Genomic DNA, 16,931 nt, shown 5'->3' on the forward strand with positions numbered 1-16,931 from the left:
TTTTTGAATTCTTCGATTCGATCGATGGATCATTGATCGGACTCGATCAATCAAAATGTTAGATCAATGATGCCGAAAATGGTCCAGTGACCAAATTGTTTAAATTCCTATTTTTTCAATTTGATCGATCAATGCTCAATTCGATCGAAGGCCTTTCGATTAGAATCGATTGATTTATGGGTTCACTCAATAAACTCCTAGATCAAATTGTCAAAAGTTGAACCTCAGTAATTGGATTAATGAGCTTATAATACACATAGTTTATATACTGTAGATTGCTTATGATTAGGCTTAGTCACCTTGGTTCAATCAAGAGTTGGTCCACTGTGTAAATTAATCAGACCAAACAATAACTTAGTTTATATGATGATTAGGGAACCTAAAGTCAAACCAATCTGAATATTGTGTGGATTCCTCTTTATCAAACACAGGTGAATGATCCAAACGTGTTTCATGTTCATTGAAACTAAAATAGAATTGTTTGTATTGTTGATTGATTGATGTATTGTTGCGATGTTATTGATTTGACTGATGTTAATGTATGCAATTGTGTGTCACAGGTTAATCTATGCTCTCATTTTAATTGCTTAAATCATGATAATTTGTACATTGAATTCACATGCTTATATTCGGATTAAGATAAATATTTTATGAAATGGTGAAACCATACATCATCCACTACATAAACATATTGCATTGTCGATCTTAGGAGACCTCTCTAGATGAATGATAATTCTAATAGAATCGTTAGCAGATGCAGGCCATATCCATGCTTATCGAAAGGGGGAAGCCTACCCGAAGGGTGGATGTGAGTTGATGATTATCCAACCCAAATAAATGGACGATCATCACATTTGATACATTCATACATCATGTATATTCAAACCATTTTGCATTATATGTTCTTTACTATTTTAATTTTAATGTACATGAACCATACTAGATTTTCTCACTAAGCCCGATTAATTTATATTTTCAATAATGAAAATATTGTACAGGTGAAAGAATAGCAACTGAGTTGACGCAAAAACTAGAAAATGTCGTTGAGCTCGAACACCACCCACGTGAGATATGACCATACCTGATAAAAGAGAAACTAGCTGCAGTGGACCGTCCCTGATTATTATTTTCAACTTCTCTTGAAAGGATTATTTTGACTAATTTATGTTGAAAATTATACAGATTAATATAATTTCTGTATAATATGAAAACCAAAAAATAAAATTAGCTTCAATAGGCTGAAGCATGTCTGAAACGCTGTCCTTAAAGCGTTATTTGCCCCTACTCAAGTGAATTGAGTATGCTGATAGGTTACAAGCAAACCACTTCTAGGATACGACGAGCCTGGTGTGGGTCTGCGTTCAGCAAACACGAAGGCTTACCTATTGGAACTTTGTTACACTCAATTTGGCAGAAATACAATAAAAGAAAAATCCTAGAAGAAAGAAGAGAAGAAAATATGTGATTTAGACCACCGCACTGGTCAAGTCTTCAGCCACTGGTTCAGTCGAATCGTTCTAGACCACACCGTTGGTCTGTTTTTCAAGCAAAGGTTCAACCCTTGCTGTCTTGCTGGAATTACTGAAGAGGAGTGGAGGACTATCTTAGTTCGTATAGGTCTGCTGGAGTGGGTTGAGAGATTATTTGGAAACCCATCCAGGCCCTCCTTTTATAGGCTATGGTGGCTGCAGGTTATGGTCCAGGGAATTAAATTTCATGACTGTTTTCTAGCTATTGGAGAAAACTAGCCGTTTTATGGCCATTTTCTGACTGTTGTGCATGGGCCATTAAGCTGCTACATGCTGACTGTTGTGAGACAGCAATTAGTCATTTTCTAGCTGTTAGGCTAGTCATGCAGCAATTACTGCTGGACCCTACACTAATGGCAAAGCTGTTACAGATTTGCTGCAACAGCTCTTTTTCCAGCTCTCTATATATTCAGAGGGACTCTCAGTCAGTCCTCTAGATTGTCTTCATCCCTAGCCATTTGCCTTAGTCACTTAGTCACACCGCGACTTGCTGCGGACGTGCGAAGTGCAAAGTGCGCTACTAGCACCTTTACAGACACATTGCCTCACATGCCCGCGCCCTCGCACCGAGTCCGTGACCGTGACCGATATTGAGCCCGTGCCCGAGCCCGAGCGTGAACACATGACACTGGAACACGCAAGGTCCATAGTCCTTGGACTAGGCAATTAAATATTATAATACTCCACTGTTTTCATTTAAACCACAAAAACTTCTCTTCCCTTTCTCATGTGGGACGATTCTTAAAAACCTCCCAAAAAGTTTTTTTCAAAACTTTTATATAATACATATATTATATTTTATTTAAAATATATTTAAAAATCAATATTTTTTGCAACAATTTATGTTGCATGCTGGCATTGAATTCTAAGATTCAATTACTGGTTTGCTTAGATTTAAAATAAGTTTCAGATAGTAAGTTGCTTTGCTTGCTGATACCTAATGGTTATGGTTGGAATGGTTTTTATTGTTGAAAGTCCATGGATGATTAGTGTTAAATCAATGTATATGGATGATGATAATTGAATTTGAATGGAACTAAGAATGGATATAATATTTGCTCCTGAATAAACCATTCAATTGATGAAATTATGTACACAGTGTACGAGTTGCAACTCCAATTTCAGGTCTAAGAATTAGGTCTAAGGGTGCTAACTCAGTAATCGGATTTCAGGGCTTGAAATTGATGGTGCATGGTTAAGATGGGTTTCAAATCTCACTCTCATAAGGTGGGTGACTCGATTCAAGGCTCAGTGTCCAGAGCCGAGTCATTCCCAGTACTGGGTGTCTCAGTTGGAATCTTACCGAGTCGAGTTGACTCAGCCGTGTTTTGAATCGAGTCTTTTGGAACGCCAATGATGGTTTTGATTTATTCCAATGAACGAGATAAGCTACAAACTTGCACAATGTGGTTTTCACAGGTTGGCCACAGGCATCATGTAGAAGGTAGCACGGCCTCCATACACCAGCTTCCTGCTCTGTTTCATCCTAAATTCTATGGATGTTACAATCACTTTTCTTCCATGCCTTACGATGCATCCGTCCACTTCTACTTCCTCCTGCAAACAAACGATTTCATATCATATTTGCTGCGACTGAAAAACATCTTCCAAGAAAATTTTATAGTGCTTCAAAAACTCAGAAGAAAATGAAATTTCATTTGTTAGACTTATTTTGGTGGTATAATTTCGACATTTGCCTATTCTAAACTTTAACCGCCCATTTAATGATCAACAATCGGATGGTTAGGATCCGATTTTCAATTTAAATTTTTGGATCATGCCCCAGCCATAATGAGGCCCAGGATTTGAATGGCTTGGTTGAGGTAAGTCACGCTCAGATAAGCTCCCTTGACAATTTAAGCGAGGGTTTAAATGGAAAATAGATGGATCAAATCATTGGTTAGATCATTTTTTGTATAAATGATCTTGATCGTTCATATTGGAGGCCACTGATCAGATGGTTAAGATCATCAGATCAGTCTGATATTTGCATGTTAGCCCATGAAATGTGTGCTGGACCTAATGGACAGTCTAGATCAATCAATTGGACTGTTTCAATGTAACTAGAACTATGAGGACTATATAAGTTTAGTGCTCTCGGAGCACCGGCTCATCTCTCTTTGTAGAATTCATCAACTGTACTCTAATTTCAACCGTCCATTAAAAGCCTACAAATCATAAGTCATGACTCTAAAACAGTATAAATTTTGTGGACCACATAAGTTAGGGCGAAGTCTTGGATGGTTTAAGGTCTGCTTGCAGGCCACGGGTAACGTTTCCTGCCTGCATATCATCATCACACTCAGTCAGAGCAACAGAGTTTTTCTCTCATCTACCCTAACCACCTACCCAACGGTACAGGTGCCAAGATGCCTTATCATGTGTGAGCGTCCCTAACTGGATTCGGATTCAGTAGTCACTCCTGGTCGGTGCTAGAAAAGCTGTGTGGTCCTCACGATAATGTATGTTTTTTATCCAAGCTGTTCATCCATTTTTCCAGCTCATTTTAGGGCATGGATCAAAAATTGAGGTAGATCCAAATATCAGGTGAAACACATACACCACATGAAACAGTGGTTATTTGAACACCCATCACTAAAAAAACAGTGGTTATTTGAACACCCATCATTAAAAAGCTCCTAAAGCCCATTGTAATGTTTATTTGCCATCCAACCTGTTGATTAGGTCACACGGTCCCGGATGAAGGGAAAACAAAAATACCAGCTTGATACAAAACTTTTGTGTCTCCCAAGAAGCTTTTAACGGTGGGTATTCAATCACCACTGTTTCTTGGGTGTGTTCCAACTAAGATTTAGATTTGCCTCACCTTTTTTGGATAAAGCCCTAAAATGAGCTGGCAAAATGGATGGACAGCATGGATAAAATATTTACATCATTGTGGGGCCCACAGCACCAACCAGTACCGGAGGGGTCAATACCAAATCCGATTCCTCTTTAACTCTCCTACCGTGGAAATGGTTGAAGATACGCGTAAACTCAATAATCTAAACCATCTGATGGATGTCCAAGCTCGGTAAGACACAGTGAATAAATTTTGATAAATAGGACTGCCTTGTAAGATGCGACCGATGATCAATTAAATATTAATTTTTAAAGACCCGGGTCAACGCCGATGCCTAGAAAAGCAATCCACGTTAACCATTGAAACCAAGGTTGTTGGGTCCTGGGTTCCTGTCCTTGCCCGAATGGTAGTCTATGTGGAGTTTCAACACGAGTTCTCGGATTCGAAATTTATAGGCGGTGAAATCTCCCTAGGCGTGGGTGGGGCGGGTGTGCAACAAAAATTAAAAAAATAAAAATAAAAATAAAAAGGTCAGATCCTTGCTCTTGCTCCGGTGGTAGACTCTCAGGGTTTCAACCCCTGGTCAAGGGTTTGAGTACCCATAGGTGATGGACATGACATGTTTGTAAATAATAATAATAATAAAAGAAAATATAAAAACCAAGGTCATCTAAATTGCCAACAAACATACTTTTTTCCTTTTCTTTTCTTTTTTTTTCAATTTGCACCATTATTGACAATTTGAATTATGTTTTGAAACCCAGAACTATAGTTTAAACTCTTAGAGAGCATTTGGATCAGAAGTTACTTAAGATAAGCTACTTATATCTCGAATAACTTATCTTGATTTTTATTTATTAAGTTAAAGTGACAATTTGAATTATGTTTTGAAACCCAGAACTATAGTTTAAACTCTTAGAGAGCATTTGGATCAGAAGTTACTTAAGATAGGCTACTTATATCTCGAATAACTTATCTTGATTTTTATTTATTAAGTTAAAGTGATTAAATAATTGTAAGTAAAAAAAAGTTACTTATAATTAATCATAAATCAAATTTATAACTTTTCCCAAATAATTTACTTACTACCATTATAAGTAGAAAAAGTAACTTATTTGGTGGTATCTAAATGTTAATGTTAATTAATCAAGACGTAGATAGAGAGATGGATTCTGGTGTGCATTTTGCAATGGTCTAAATAAGGGTGCAAGCAATACAAGCGTCACGGGAAGAATTTAAATGATGATGTCGATTATAATAGTCTAGACCCTTGCCTTTTGTCAGCACTTGCATTTTTACCAATGCAAGGCCTAGAGCTTTGCTATACACACAAGCGTGTTTAAAAAGCTCATGTACATGTGAGCACACGTGTTATCATGGCACATAAGTGTGAGATCTAATCCATTCATCACGTTGGCTCAACCTCGTATATGTTTTTCCAAAAGTAAAATCTGGTCTAACCAGCATATGGCCTCCAATATTGGAAACCGTTGAATGAGTTAGAAAACTTTGGCCTAGTTTCTCGAAGTTATAGATTTGTTTTGCAAATTGTGCTCTACCTGATCAGTTGATCAACCTGACTTGGGATAGGTTATCAGTATAGCGGCACCGTTCTAGAACGAATGAAATGAATCTCGTACTTATCATGCCATGCTAGTATACTCATGTTGTACAACTGAGCTTTACAGCACATGCTCGCGTACTGGGCAAAACTCTAGAACATGTGTTAAGCCTTTTGTTACTTCTGCTACCTTGTTTTAGACAATAGCTAATAAATATCCACCTTGGAAAATGTTCCATTTTCCTTCTCAAGGCACTGACATGAAATTGCAAGGTTATTATATGCACTGGGATATGCAATGATGACATCTTACTTACTAAATATTATTATATTTAATGATATTTCTGATAACAATTTCATGTTTAATCAATTTAAATATTTCATCATATTTGGTGCTGTTTACATACGCATGACATGGTTCAATAAAAATGACCACATGATAACATTATATGTTTGGCACACGTAGAAGTTGCACTCGCATATGAAGAGAGCTTCAATTGATCTTCCTTTTAGTGTTATGCATTTTGTTATATTTGTTACCATTACATATATGACACTAATGAGATGGATCGCCATATGTCACGTGGTCACATTTATCGTATTCAATTAATGAGGTACGACTATAAAAATATTAGTTGAAAAAATACATCTAATCACATATCTAGTAATAATATTATCAGTGAAGCCATCTCTCATCCTACTAAAATAAGAGATCTTTTCAGAGATATTCGCAGATTCAATAGTGCTACTTAAGTTGGGAGAGACGTAAACTTCGACTAGATCAGGTTTTCCTCCCCATACATCAATCGAAATTAAGAGAACGAGAAACTATATAAGTCTAGCTTAATTTGATCAAATAACAAATCAATATCAAATTTCAAATCCCACCTCACTCCAAACCATCAATTTATGAATAGTTAAATGCAAGAGGTAGTTTAATCTACACCATCAAATACCTCAAAGTTAACAAGGTGAGCTATCAGCAAAGATATTAAAGGATCCTATCATCAAGTAGGTCAAACCGTGTACTGTCTTGTGAATCAATTGGCCTTCCGTGTTTTCTCAAGTGTGGACCACCAATTGGTCGATTGTCCTATGAGCGGAAAAAAACAGCTCGTAGGGGTATTAAGAATTCAATTCTTTTTTACAAGTCGGGACCATGCTCCAGTGACACAGACGGTTAGTCGGATTAGTGGATATTGGTGGACAGAGAATGTACGGTTAAGAGAAGAAACCACATTCAACCAAAGAAATTCCAAGAGTAGGATTGCCAGTATATCTTACAGTCTTGTACACACGGATTTTTTCACGGTATTTCCAAATCCGTAAATCAGATCAACAGGCAATATCACTGAACGATGGCCCCAGTTGCACAAACTAAAAACCGAGAATGCTATGAATCTCTCCATTGTGAAAAAAAGCTCAACTCACGTTTACTCGGGCCGCGGACAGATAGGACATGGCCAGTTCTCCCAGAAAGAAGTCCTTGTCACCAGCAACGCTTCCCGCGCATGCCAACCCCATAGCTTCTGTTAAAGCTGCCACTACCCCTCCGTGCAGCGTATTGTATGGGTTCTGCATTCCTCACCACACGAAAAACGTTAAAAATTAAGTATAAAAATCAGGCGATAATTGTAACTATCCGCCCGTTGTTTTCTGAAATTGTAAAAAACACCTCCCCCCAGTTTGCGGATACATTCCACCAAAAGAATTGCCCTTTATTTCAGCCGTCATGTTGTTTTAAATGACCATTTTACCGTGTCAGTGGATGCTTAGATCTGCCTCATTTTTGGGCTTATAGCCTAAAATGATAGGGAAAAAAATGGATGGACGGTGTGGATAAGACCCATACATCACAGTGGCCACTCAACGCTCCTGCCCGTTCCCAGCTGGAGACGGGTGGGGGTAGGCAATCAGCGTCGATACAAATGAGGAACGCGGGTTAGGTGCGACCCCGGATCCTGGCTGATGGGTAAGGCCCTAACGGTGAGAGGTCCACCTCGATGCATGTGTTGAATATCCACGCGGTCCATCGGTTTTGCAAGCTGATTTTAAGGCATGGTTCCAAAATTTAAGAAGATACAAATATCAGGTGGACCACATAGTACGGATTGAATTACCACCATTAATATTTTGTAGGGAGTCACAAAAGTTTTGGATAAAGTTGTTATTTTGTTTTTCCTGTCCGTGTAAACTTATAAACAGGTTGACTGGCAAATGAACATTACGGTGGACCTTAGGAAGTTTTTAACGGTGCGCATCCAATGAACACTGTTTCCCGTGGTGTGGTCCACCTGAGATTTGTATCTGCGTTGATTTTCGTATCGTTCTCTAAAATGAGCTAAAAAAACTGATGGACGGCGTGGATATACAACAATACTTCGAGGTAGGCCCCATGGTCAGCTCCGCATCCACCTGTCTGGATCGGTGGTCGTACCTAATCCGCATAAAGAACGGATTGCCTACTCCCCCTGCCACCAGCCAATGGCTGGTGGTAGGTGCTCTGTGGGCCACACCATAATGTATGTGTTTCATCCATGCCGTCCATCTATTTCTCTAGCGGGACCATAAAAAGTTTTGGATCAAACTGATCTTTTTTTTTTTCCCTTCATCTGGGTCTGTCTGACCTAATCAACAGATTGGATGTCAAATCAACAGGACACTGGGCCTCAGGAGAATTTTAATGGTGGATATCCATTGTTTTCCTGTGGTGTGGTCCACCTGAGATCTATATCCCTCTCATTTTAAATCTCCAAAATGATCTGTAAAAATGAATGAACGGAATGGATGAAACACATACATCATGGTGCGGCCCTGGTGGCAGGGGGAGTAGCCAATCCGTTACCAAAAAAAAAAGGAAAAAACGAGAGAGGAGAGCAAATGGATGAACAGAAAACTTGCCGTGAGTGAGGGCTTGACAGTGAAAACACAGGTAATTCGGCCGCGTTCGATACGATCCACCTTCAGTAGACCTCGGACCATCATTTTATCGTATGCACCCTTCTTGTTGGTATCTTCAGGAATGTCCTCATCGAGCCCCAGCGTCTGCAAGAAAGTCGCTGTAGTAGAAACCAGTGCCTGCATCTGCTGCTTGCTTGGAGGAGGAGATGCAGATTCTCCGTCCGAGGGGAGTTTCGCCATTTCTCGGTGGCCTGGGCCTTGTTATGTTAGTGAAAGAAGAGAGATTATGTAGCGGGCTCGTGAGGTTGGCTGATTCCACACGCGTATGTACGTCACGTGTGGCTATGGCAGTGAGCAGGTGTTTCTTTGACCGTCGGGCCCACCTTGATGCATGTGGTGTAAATCCACGCCGTCCATCATTTTTTTTCTAGCTCATTCTAAGCCAACTGAAGCAGACCCAAATTTATAGTGGACCACACAGTAGGGATTGAATGACTACCATTAAAAACTTTTTGAGCCCACCAAAGTTTTAGATCGATATTTGTGTTGTCCATCAATTCCGGTACGCTTGAACTAATCAACAAGTTGGATGGGAAATAAACATTAAGAGCTTGTTTGATTTTTGAAGGAAATGATAATTATCGGGTAAATAAGTAATAATTACTTACCGAGAATTAACCCATCGATTGCTGCGCCAGCATTGATTGCTTGGCTTTTTGAGGTTAAATTCAAGGATGGCGGCCAAATAAATATATGGGCCACAGTAATGTACCTGACGTATCAACACCGTTCATCTTATATGTTATCCTGATTTAGACTATGAATCCTAAAAAGAGGCAGATCCAAGCTCTAGTGGACCACACCATAGGAAACAGTGGAAAATAAATGCCTGTCGTATAAAAATTTATGTGGCCCATGGAAGTTTTGGCTGAAGCTGATATTTGTGTTTACCCTTTATCAATGTTTTTATGACCTCGTGAACAGGTTAGATGATATATAAACATTAATATGGGCCCAATAAACAAATTAACTTTTAATGGCAAACATTTAAGGCCATTGTTTCCTGTGACATGGGTCACTTGAGCATTGCATTTATCTCAAGTTTAGACTTAGGCCCTAAAATCTTCTGATAAAATAGATGGATGGTGTGGATATGTCATGCACATCATAGCGGGTCTACAAATGTAAGTTAACTTTTTCGGACCAATTTCCAGAAAAACAAATGCACTTGAAAATTCAAACGGGAAAAGCTAATAATGACCTAATGGTACTTTCCTATTCCCTCGAAATCAAACAGGCCCATAAGGTGGGGGCGTTAGGAAGTTTTTAATAGTGGAAGTTCAGTGACCACTAAAGATTAGGATTTACTTGTTAGAACATGATGTGGAAATACTAATAGGATCTTGTGTGCAATAGATAATGGAGATCAAAGGGAGGTACATGGCTTACCTACATGTGATTACTGTAGAATTGGTAATCCCAGTTCTTTTGAAATACCGTGTGCGTGTGATATCACAGTTGTAGAACTCCACCTCTTATATGAATTTCAGAGTATCACAACTTAGTAAGGCCCACTGGTGCATGTGATCATACTATCCAATATTTAGGTAAATCTAGAACCTTGATCAACAAGGCCTACTTTATAAGATTCTTACATTACTTCCTTGTTGGGACCATGTCCTAAATTAAGTTGAAAAAACTAATGGACTGCATGGATATAAAACACATACAATAAGAAGGTGGGCCCCACAGTCAAAGAAACACCTACTAACATGGTAACACCTATTATGGTACCACCACCCGGCTGTCTAGGCAGAAAATGCTACCATGTCGTGAGCATTCATTGGTCACGTTCAGATAGCTGTGCGGATTGCCTAATATTTGTGTTTCTGTTTTCTCTTCATTCAGGTTTATGTAATTTTATGAATATGTTGGATGACAAATAAATATCATGGTGAGCCCTAGAAAAGTTTCGACTGTAAGAATCATTATTACCACTGCTTCCTGTGGTGTGGTTCACTTGAGACCTAGATCTTCCTAAGTTTTGGGTTCATATCCTAAAATGATAGGAAAAGTGGATGGCCGGTGTGGATAAGACCCATACATTACGGTGGCCACTCAAAGCTCCTGCCCGTTCCCAACTGGAGACTGGCAGGGTAGGAATATGTAATCCACGCTGAACTGAAAAGAGTCATATCGCTGGTGTCCATCATTGTGGGGCCCACTGAGATGATGTATGTGTTTTATCCATGTCTTCCATCCATTTTGCCAGCTCATTTTAGGAAATGGCCATCCAGAGATCAAGTGTGGTACTGGTGATTAAATAAGTTTTGGATCAGGTTGATATTTCCATTTTTCTTTTAGATGAGTTCTTGTGACCTTAAAATAAGTTGGATGGCAAATAAATCTAGGTTTGGGCTAAGCTGAGATAGGCTTGGGTAAAAGAAACTATTCCATTTAGATAAATGAGTTGAGCTCGTATTTATCCCAGTCCAACCCAATTCGGCAATATAGTGCATCAACCGGGCCAAATAAAATGATCCAACTTTTATAATATCCTGAAACAAAATACCCACTCTATGGTTTTGATCATTGAAACTAAGAGAAAATCCAATGGCCAAGGCATGCCATCTCAGGCAAGATAAATGACTACTAATGAAGGACAATGAAGGTGTGGCAACCACATGTGGACATAAGATGATGGGTTAGGTCAGTCGGAAGACGATGGGTTATGGATTAGGTTAGGCCAGATTTCTTGGATGTGTCGGGAGCTTCGGTTATGAGAAGAGAAGAAAGGAATTTACCCTTCACAACGATCGAGGGCTTTATGTAAGCCTTTGGCAAGCGAGCGATCCAGATTTTTACCTCACTGCCATCACCTTAATGGTAACCACTTTTTCACCTGCCCCATCATCAATAGCTGAGGTATCCTCCGCACAAGTTGATGAGGGACGCGGATTGCCTACTGAGGCTGGCGTTATCTACTCGACGGTGCTCTGTGGGCCATACCATGATGTATGTGTTTTATCTATACTGTTCATCCATTTTTTAGCTAATTTTATGGTATGATCACTAAAAAGAGAGGTAGATCTAAATCTTAGGTGGACCACAAATAGAAAACAGTGGTGATTGACTAGCCAACTTCATAATAATAATAATAAACTTCCTAACGTCAACTGTAATCCTTATTTGCCTTCAAAAAAGTTCCAATGGTAGCCATTTTATCACAACTTCTTTCTGTGTTGGAGTCCACTCGGTATCTAAATCTCTTTATTTTTTGGATCATCCCGTGAAATAATTTAAAACATAGATGAATAGCATGGATAAACCACATACATTATGATGAGACTCACAAAGAACCGTCCTAGCAATTGACTCTGTCAGAAGCTAGTTGCTATTGGACGGTGCTCTATGGCCACCAGATATCCTGTGAGGTGGAGCCAGAGGAATCGAATAATGGCTAAGCCATCTTGTCTACACTCAATCTAAGACTATCCAACCAACGGACCTTATTATGGATGGTCTTAAAAAAATAAAAATAAAATAAAAAAACTATTAATGCAAAAATTTGGACTACTCTCCTCCAACCTCCAAGACCTAGATAGGAAGAAGACAAAGGAGACCTTGGCTAGAGCAGGAGATCCTTTGATGTCAAAGTCAGGCTAGGGATCTGGGTCTAGTCTTGTTGGGAGGTTTAGTGTGAGAGATTTGCAAACCTTCCCATGTCGATGTTCCACTTATTTATAGTTTTATAGGGTAGGGTAGTATGTCAATTTAGGCACGATCTTAGCCGTTGGGTGGGACGTGCACGAGTAATGAATGTGGGCAGTTACCTTTGGATCATGCGAAGGAGGGTTACACAAGAGGTGGGCGCAGGTGGTTATTTTCGAATCATGTGCTACTAAAGGGGATCCTGACCCAAGCTGATCTAATCCGAGCTATGCCGATTGATAGGAGATAATCCGAGCTGAGCTCTATTGGTCGACTGAAGACGATCTGAGCTGACTAAATCAATCCGAGCTGTAGATCGGAACTGATCCTTCACTGGGTCTATCTATTCTCGATGGTCCCTTTACCTTACCGAATTATTCAGTCCTTTGGTGGGCGCAAGCGGGAAGAAACTTGGGATCATGCTCTACCGAAGAATGTAGCCATGGGAGTGGATGCCAACTTCTATTCGTGAGGTGACATGGGAACAGGTTGGGTGTTCGTCGAGCCAAGCTGACTTCAAAAGTGGTCGGATTGCATTTTCCCATAACAAAAACTATACTAATTAGATGATCACATCTGTCACTTTTATTTCATTTCCCGTAGCTTTCTCTTGACCGTTAACAAATTTATATTCACTATAGTTCAAATGGATAGGATTTTTGAGCTACATGCCACTTATCCTTGACGTGTCCTACTGCGTAGATTCCTTGCACAAAAATAAAGTCGGTCCACTTATCAGGCAGCAGCAGTTTGATTTTTTTTTTATTTTTTTTTTATTTTTTTTTAATTTTTAAAAAAACAAACGGATGACCAATAGCATGTTTGACCAATTTTGGCCAGCTGATTGCTTTTAAACACAGTGACTCACATGATGAGTGGACCACATTAATATTGGGAGCCTCGTGGTCAAGTGCAGTTATTAGATACTCTACCTTGTCAGAAGGTCAATGCGCATGCATTCGATCTACCTACTTAGGGCCTGTTTTGTTTACTGATTACAGCCGTAATATGCTATAATGGATGATAAACGAGTATTAATTATCATTGAGGGACTGTACACAAATATTCATCTCCCACTGGCCTTTGAAAATGTAAAGTACTTTCCCTGGTTAGATTTACTTAGGATGTAATTTAGTCTATATATGTTATATCTATACCGCCCATCCATTTTGGGATATCATTTCAGGGTATTTCCCAAAAAAGTAGAAGATTGAAAGCTCAAGTGGACCACACTGCGATTGTTTAATCCCCACTTCTAGCTGTGGTGTGGTACATTTATGCTTGGATTTGCATGGGGTTTTTTTATCTCATTCCATAAAATGATCATGCAAGATAGATGGACGATATAGATATAACATATTCATCATAGTAGGGCCTACAAAATTATGCCACCTAAATTGACTTTAGCCCATTCATGTCTTTGGTGATCTCAAAGCAAAAAATATGATTTGACAAGTTGGCAATATTAGTAAGATACAATGACGTGAATTTTACACCCATTACTGCAGTAGTCCACAATACCGTATGGTAGCAAGATCTCTGCAGGAGAAAGAAAAAATTTCTTTGCCTACTTTAACCGTTGAAAGAAATCAGAATACATGCGTCATATATCCAGTATATTAGGAAAAGCCTGTTTACTGCAAAAGCCTTGTGATTGAGGACTGATTACAACTGGAACGTAGTCATGACCGGCGACAAATTTAGCAAATCCACCGTGATAGGTTGTGTGGTTCCTACGGCTGAAAGATATCTAGAACATGGAATGGTGATTATGCTAACATGATCTAATATCATGACATTTTATTTACGATCATGAAAACAGGTAGATGATTATCACCACATGTGGTGGCTTAATTAGAGAGACTATCATCCACGTAGTGAGGATATGAGGTGCACGCAATTGATTGCCAACCTATACAAACAACCACTTCACTCGTCGTCATTTGATATACCGCTACTGTATATGGGTCTAGATAGTTATCTCCATATCAACGGACATGAGAAGTGACTATAAAGATCTCTCATCGCAATCATCTATAAATAAAAACATCTCTCATCGTAGTCATTTATAAATGGAAGGAAGATTGAAGAGTTCTAGGTCCTCGTCAACTCAACACATATTAAATCAGATTTACAACACAATGCTGCATATTAATTTTATATTTTATCTTATTTTAGTATAACATAAGCTGCTACACTAGATTGATTTTATACCATGAGAATTATATTCTTGTCTGTTTATGCTGCTATGTTGGACTGACTTTGTACCAAGAAGACTTAGATTCAGAGAAATCATCTTTTTGCATGCCATCTTTTACTTCATCAATGCAATTGAGTTTCTTTTCCTCATATGTTATACAATGGTTCATCTCTATTATCACGGTGAGAACAAGTTGTTTCGCTTAGGAGGCAAAAAGAACTTACTAGAAGCCTCTAAGATCACTTGATTGCGCTTACTCATACAATGGAATTACTTCAGTTATTGATCATTAGCAACTGCTCAGTTCCTTTATCTATCTTTGTGCTCGGGGTCAAGGCATTCGGTTTGGATTGAGCTGTGAAAGATTAAAGCACGCCCAAGACTCTATACATGTACACACATTGGTAAATTGTAAAGGTGTACACCTAATTTGATTTGAACGCCTCAACCGTGTGACTGACTGCAGATGGGTCATACTTCCAAAACAAATTGATTAGGAATCCAAAAGTAGATCGATGCTGGCTTTACGGGGCTTTCAAGGCATGACCAAGATTGGAATCCGACCCTTTGCACTTTAGCATCCAACAGGAATAAAAATAAAAATAAAATAAGTTGTGGGATTAGGTGCGGCCCTGACCGTGAGGCCCCACTTTGATTCATGTGTAGTATATGCACATCGTCCATCCGTTTTTAAAGCTCATTTTATGGCATGAGCCCAAAAAAATTGAAGCAGATCCAAATCTAAGGTGGACCACACTACAGGAAAAAAGTGACGATTGAATGCTCACCATTAAAAACTTTTGAGCCCATCTAACCTGTTAATAAGGTCACATGGACCTGGATGAAAAAAACAAATATCAGCTTGATCCAAAACTCTGGTGGTCCATAATAAGTTTTTGATGTAAATCACCACTATTTACTATTTCCTATAGTGTGGTCTTCCTGAGATTGGAACCCGCTTCATTTTTGGTCTCATTCCCTAAAATGTTCTGGAAAAACGGATGCTACATATAAATCAAGGTGGGCCACATAGTCAGGGCCTCACGGTGTTGGGTGAGGCCGGTCCCACCTTACTCATTCCGTCTCAAGTATAATATATAGAAGACAATCATTTACAACCACCGATCTTATCCAAAGCACATGCATGGCACATTTATCAGTGTCTTGGCCCATTTTTCTGCCATTTGACATTCATGGTGGGGCCCAACTTTTAAAAACAGCTGGACGTCACAGACACTCTCATCAGTAGGCCATACAAACCCCAAAAAGAATAAATAAATTCGCCTTCAGATTTCAGTGAAAGCACTGATGCAGATTCGTCCAACTCAAATAATTGGTTATAATCCTCAATTCAGCATCCAAAAGTATGATTATAGTGGCCTACTTTGTAATCAATCCTAAAGTCAGATGTAGGCCCAGACTGTTCATTAAGTGGGCCTTCAGTTTCAGACCTATTAGTGTCTTAAACAGGGTCTGTTCCCAACCTTGGGCCAGAATCTTCTACTACGTAGGGCCAACCTGTTTATCAATCAGGTCCAGGCAACGTCCTAGGGAATTTATGGCTGCCCCCATCCCAGGAAGCTACATGGGGCCCACCAAGATGTTTGTGAGAATACCAAAATGTCCATCAGTTTCTCCAGCTCACGTTAAGACGTGATCCCAAAATGAGGCAGATCCAAAATTCTAAGTGGACCACACAACAGAAAACAGTGGGGATGGTATGCCTACTGTCAAAACGTTAATGGGGAGACAGAAATTTAAGATCAGGATAATATTTGTGCTTCCAGTTCATCCCACTGTCCCGGACGGTTGGTGTGCATTTCCATCCCCACTTGTTTCCTGTGGTGTGGTCCACAGTATGAGTTTTTGGAACTGCCTCATTTTTGGGGTCATGTCCTAAAATGAGATAGAGAAGCTGATGGACAGGCTGGATTTCTCAGACATATCAATGGGCCCCATGTAGCTTCCAAGAGCCTCTCGGCATTTATTTACAAGCATATGCAGCATCAAGCCAGGACCGTAAGCTGACCCAGCCATTGCTGGCCCTAAGTCCAATGGGGCCACCATCATTGGCCATCTAATATATGAAAACGTCAAAAGACAAAATGACAGCCAACCATCCATTCAACAGTATATCAACAGTCATGTCACACAGATATGAGTTTGATTTCGTTTAAAAGGGTAAAAAATAAAAAAAAATAAAAAAATAAAAAAAAATCAAGAGGG

The 16,931-nt window shown here is 39.3% G+C and overlaps 1 protein-coding gene across 1 annotated transcript; it reads right to left on the reverse strand.

The window, feature by feature from the left end:
* Window positions 1–2,532: 2,532 nt before the first annotated feature.
* Window positions 2,533–9,078, reverse strand: LOC131233840 (uncharacterized). Its single transcript, XM_058230656.1, has 3 exons — window positions 8,795–9,078; window positions 7,325–7,468; window positions 2,533–3,086 (listed from the first exon to the last, which is right to left on the reverse strand). Exons 1-3 carry the CDS (start codon window positions 9,032–9,034, stop codon window positions 2,943–2,945), a joined length of 528 nt encoding a protein of 175 aa, XP_058086639.1. The 5' UTR covers window positions 9,035–9,078; the 3' UTR covers window positions 2,533–2,942.
* Between the last annotated feature and the right edge of the window lie 7,853 nt (window positions 9,079–16,931).

The sequence above is a fragment of the Magnolia sinica genome, chromosome 18, assembly GCF_029962835.1.
Source record: "Magnolia sinica isolate HGM2019 chromosome 18, MsV1, whole genome shotgun sequence".
Classification (NCBI taxonomy): Eukaryota; Viridiplantae; Streptophyta; class Magnoliopsida; order Magnoliales; family Magnoliaceae; genus Magnolia; species Magnolia sinica.

Coding starts and splice junctions, on each gene's coding strand:
- LOC131233840 (XM_058230656.1), bottom strand. CDS start 9,034: ATGGCGAAACTCCCCTCGGACGGAGAATCTGCATCTCCTCCTCCAAGC. Junction 7,469..8,794: donor CTGTCAAGCCCTCACTCACG/GCAAGTTTTCTG, acceptor TGAGGAATGCAG/AACCCATACAATACGCTGCA. Junction 3,087..7,324: donor TGTCCGCGGCCCGAGTAAAC/GTGAGTTGAGCT, acceptor GTTTGTTTGCAG/GAGGAAGTAGAAGTGGACGG.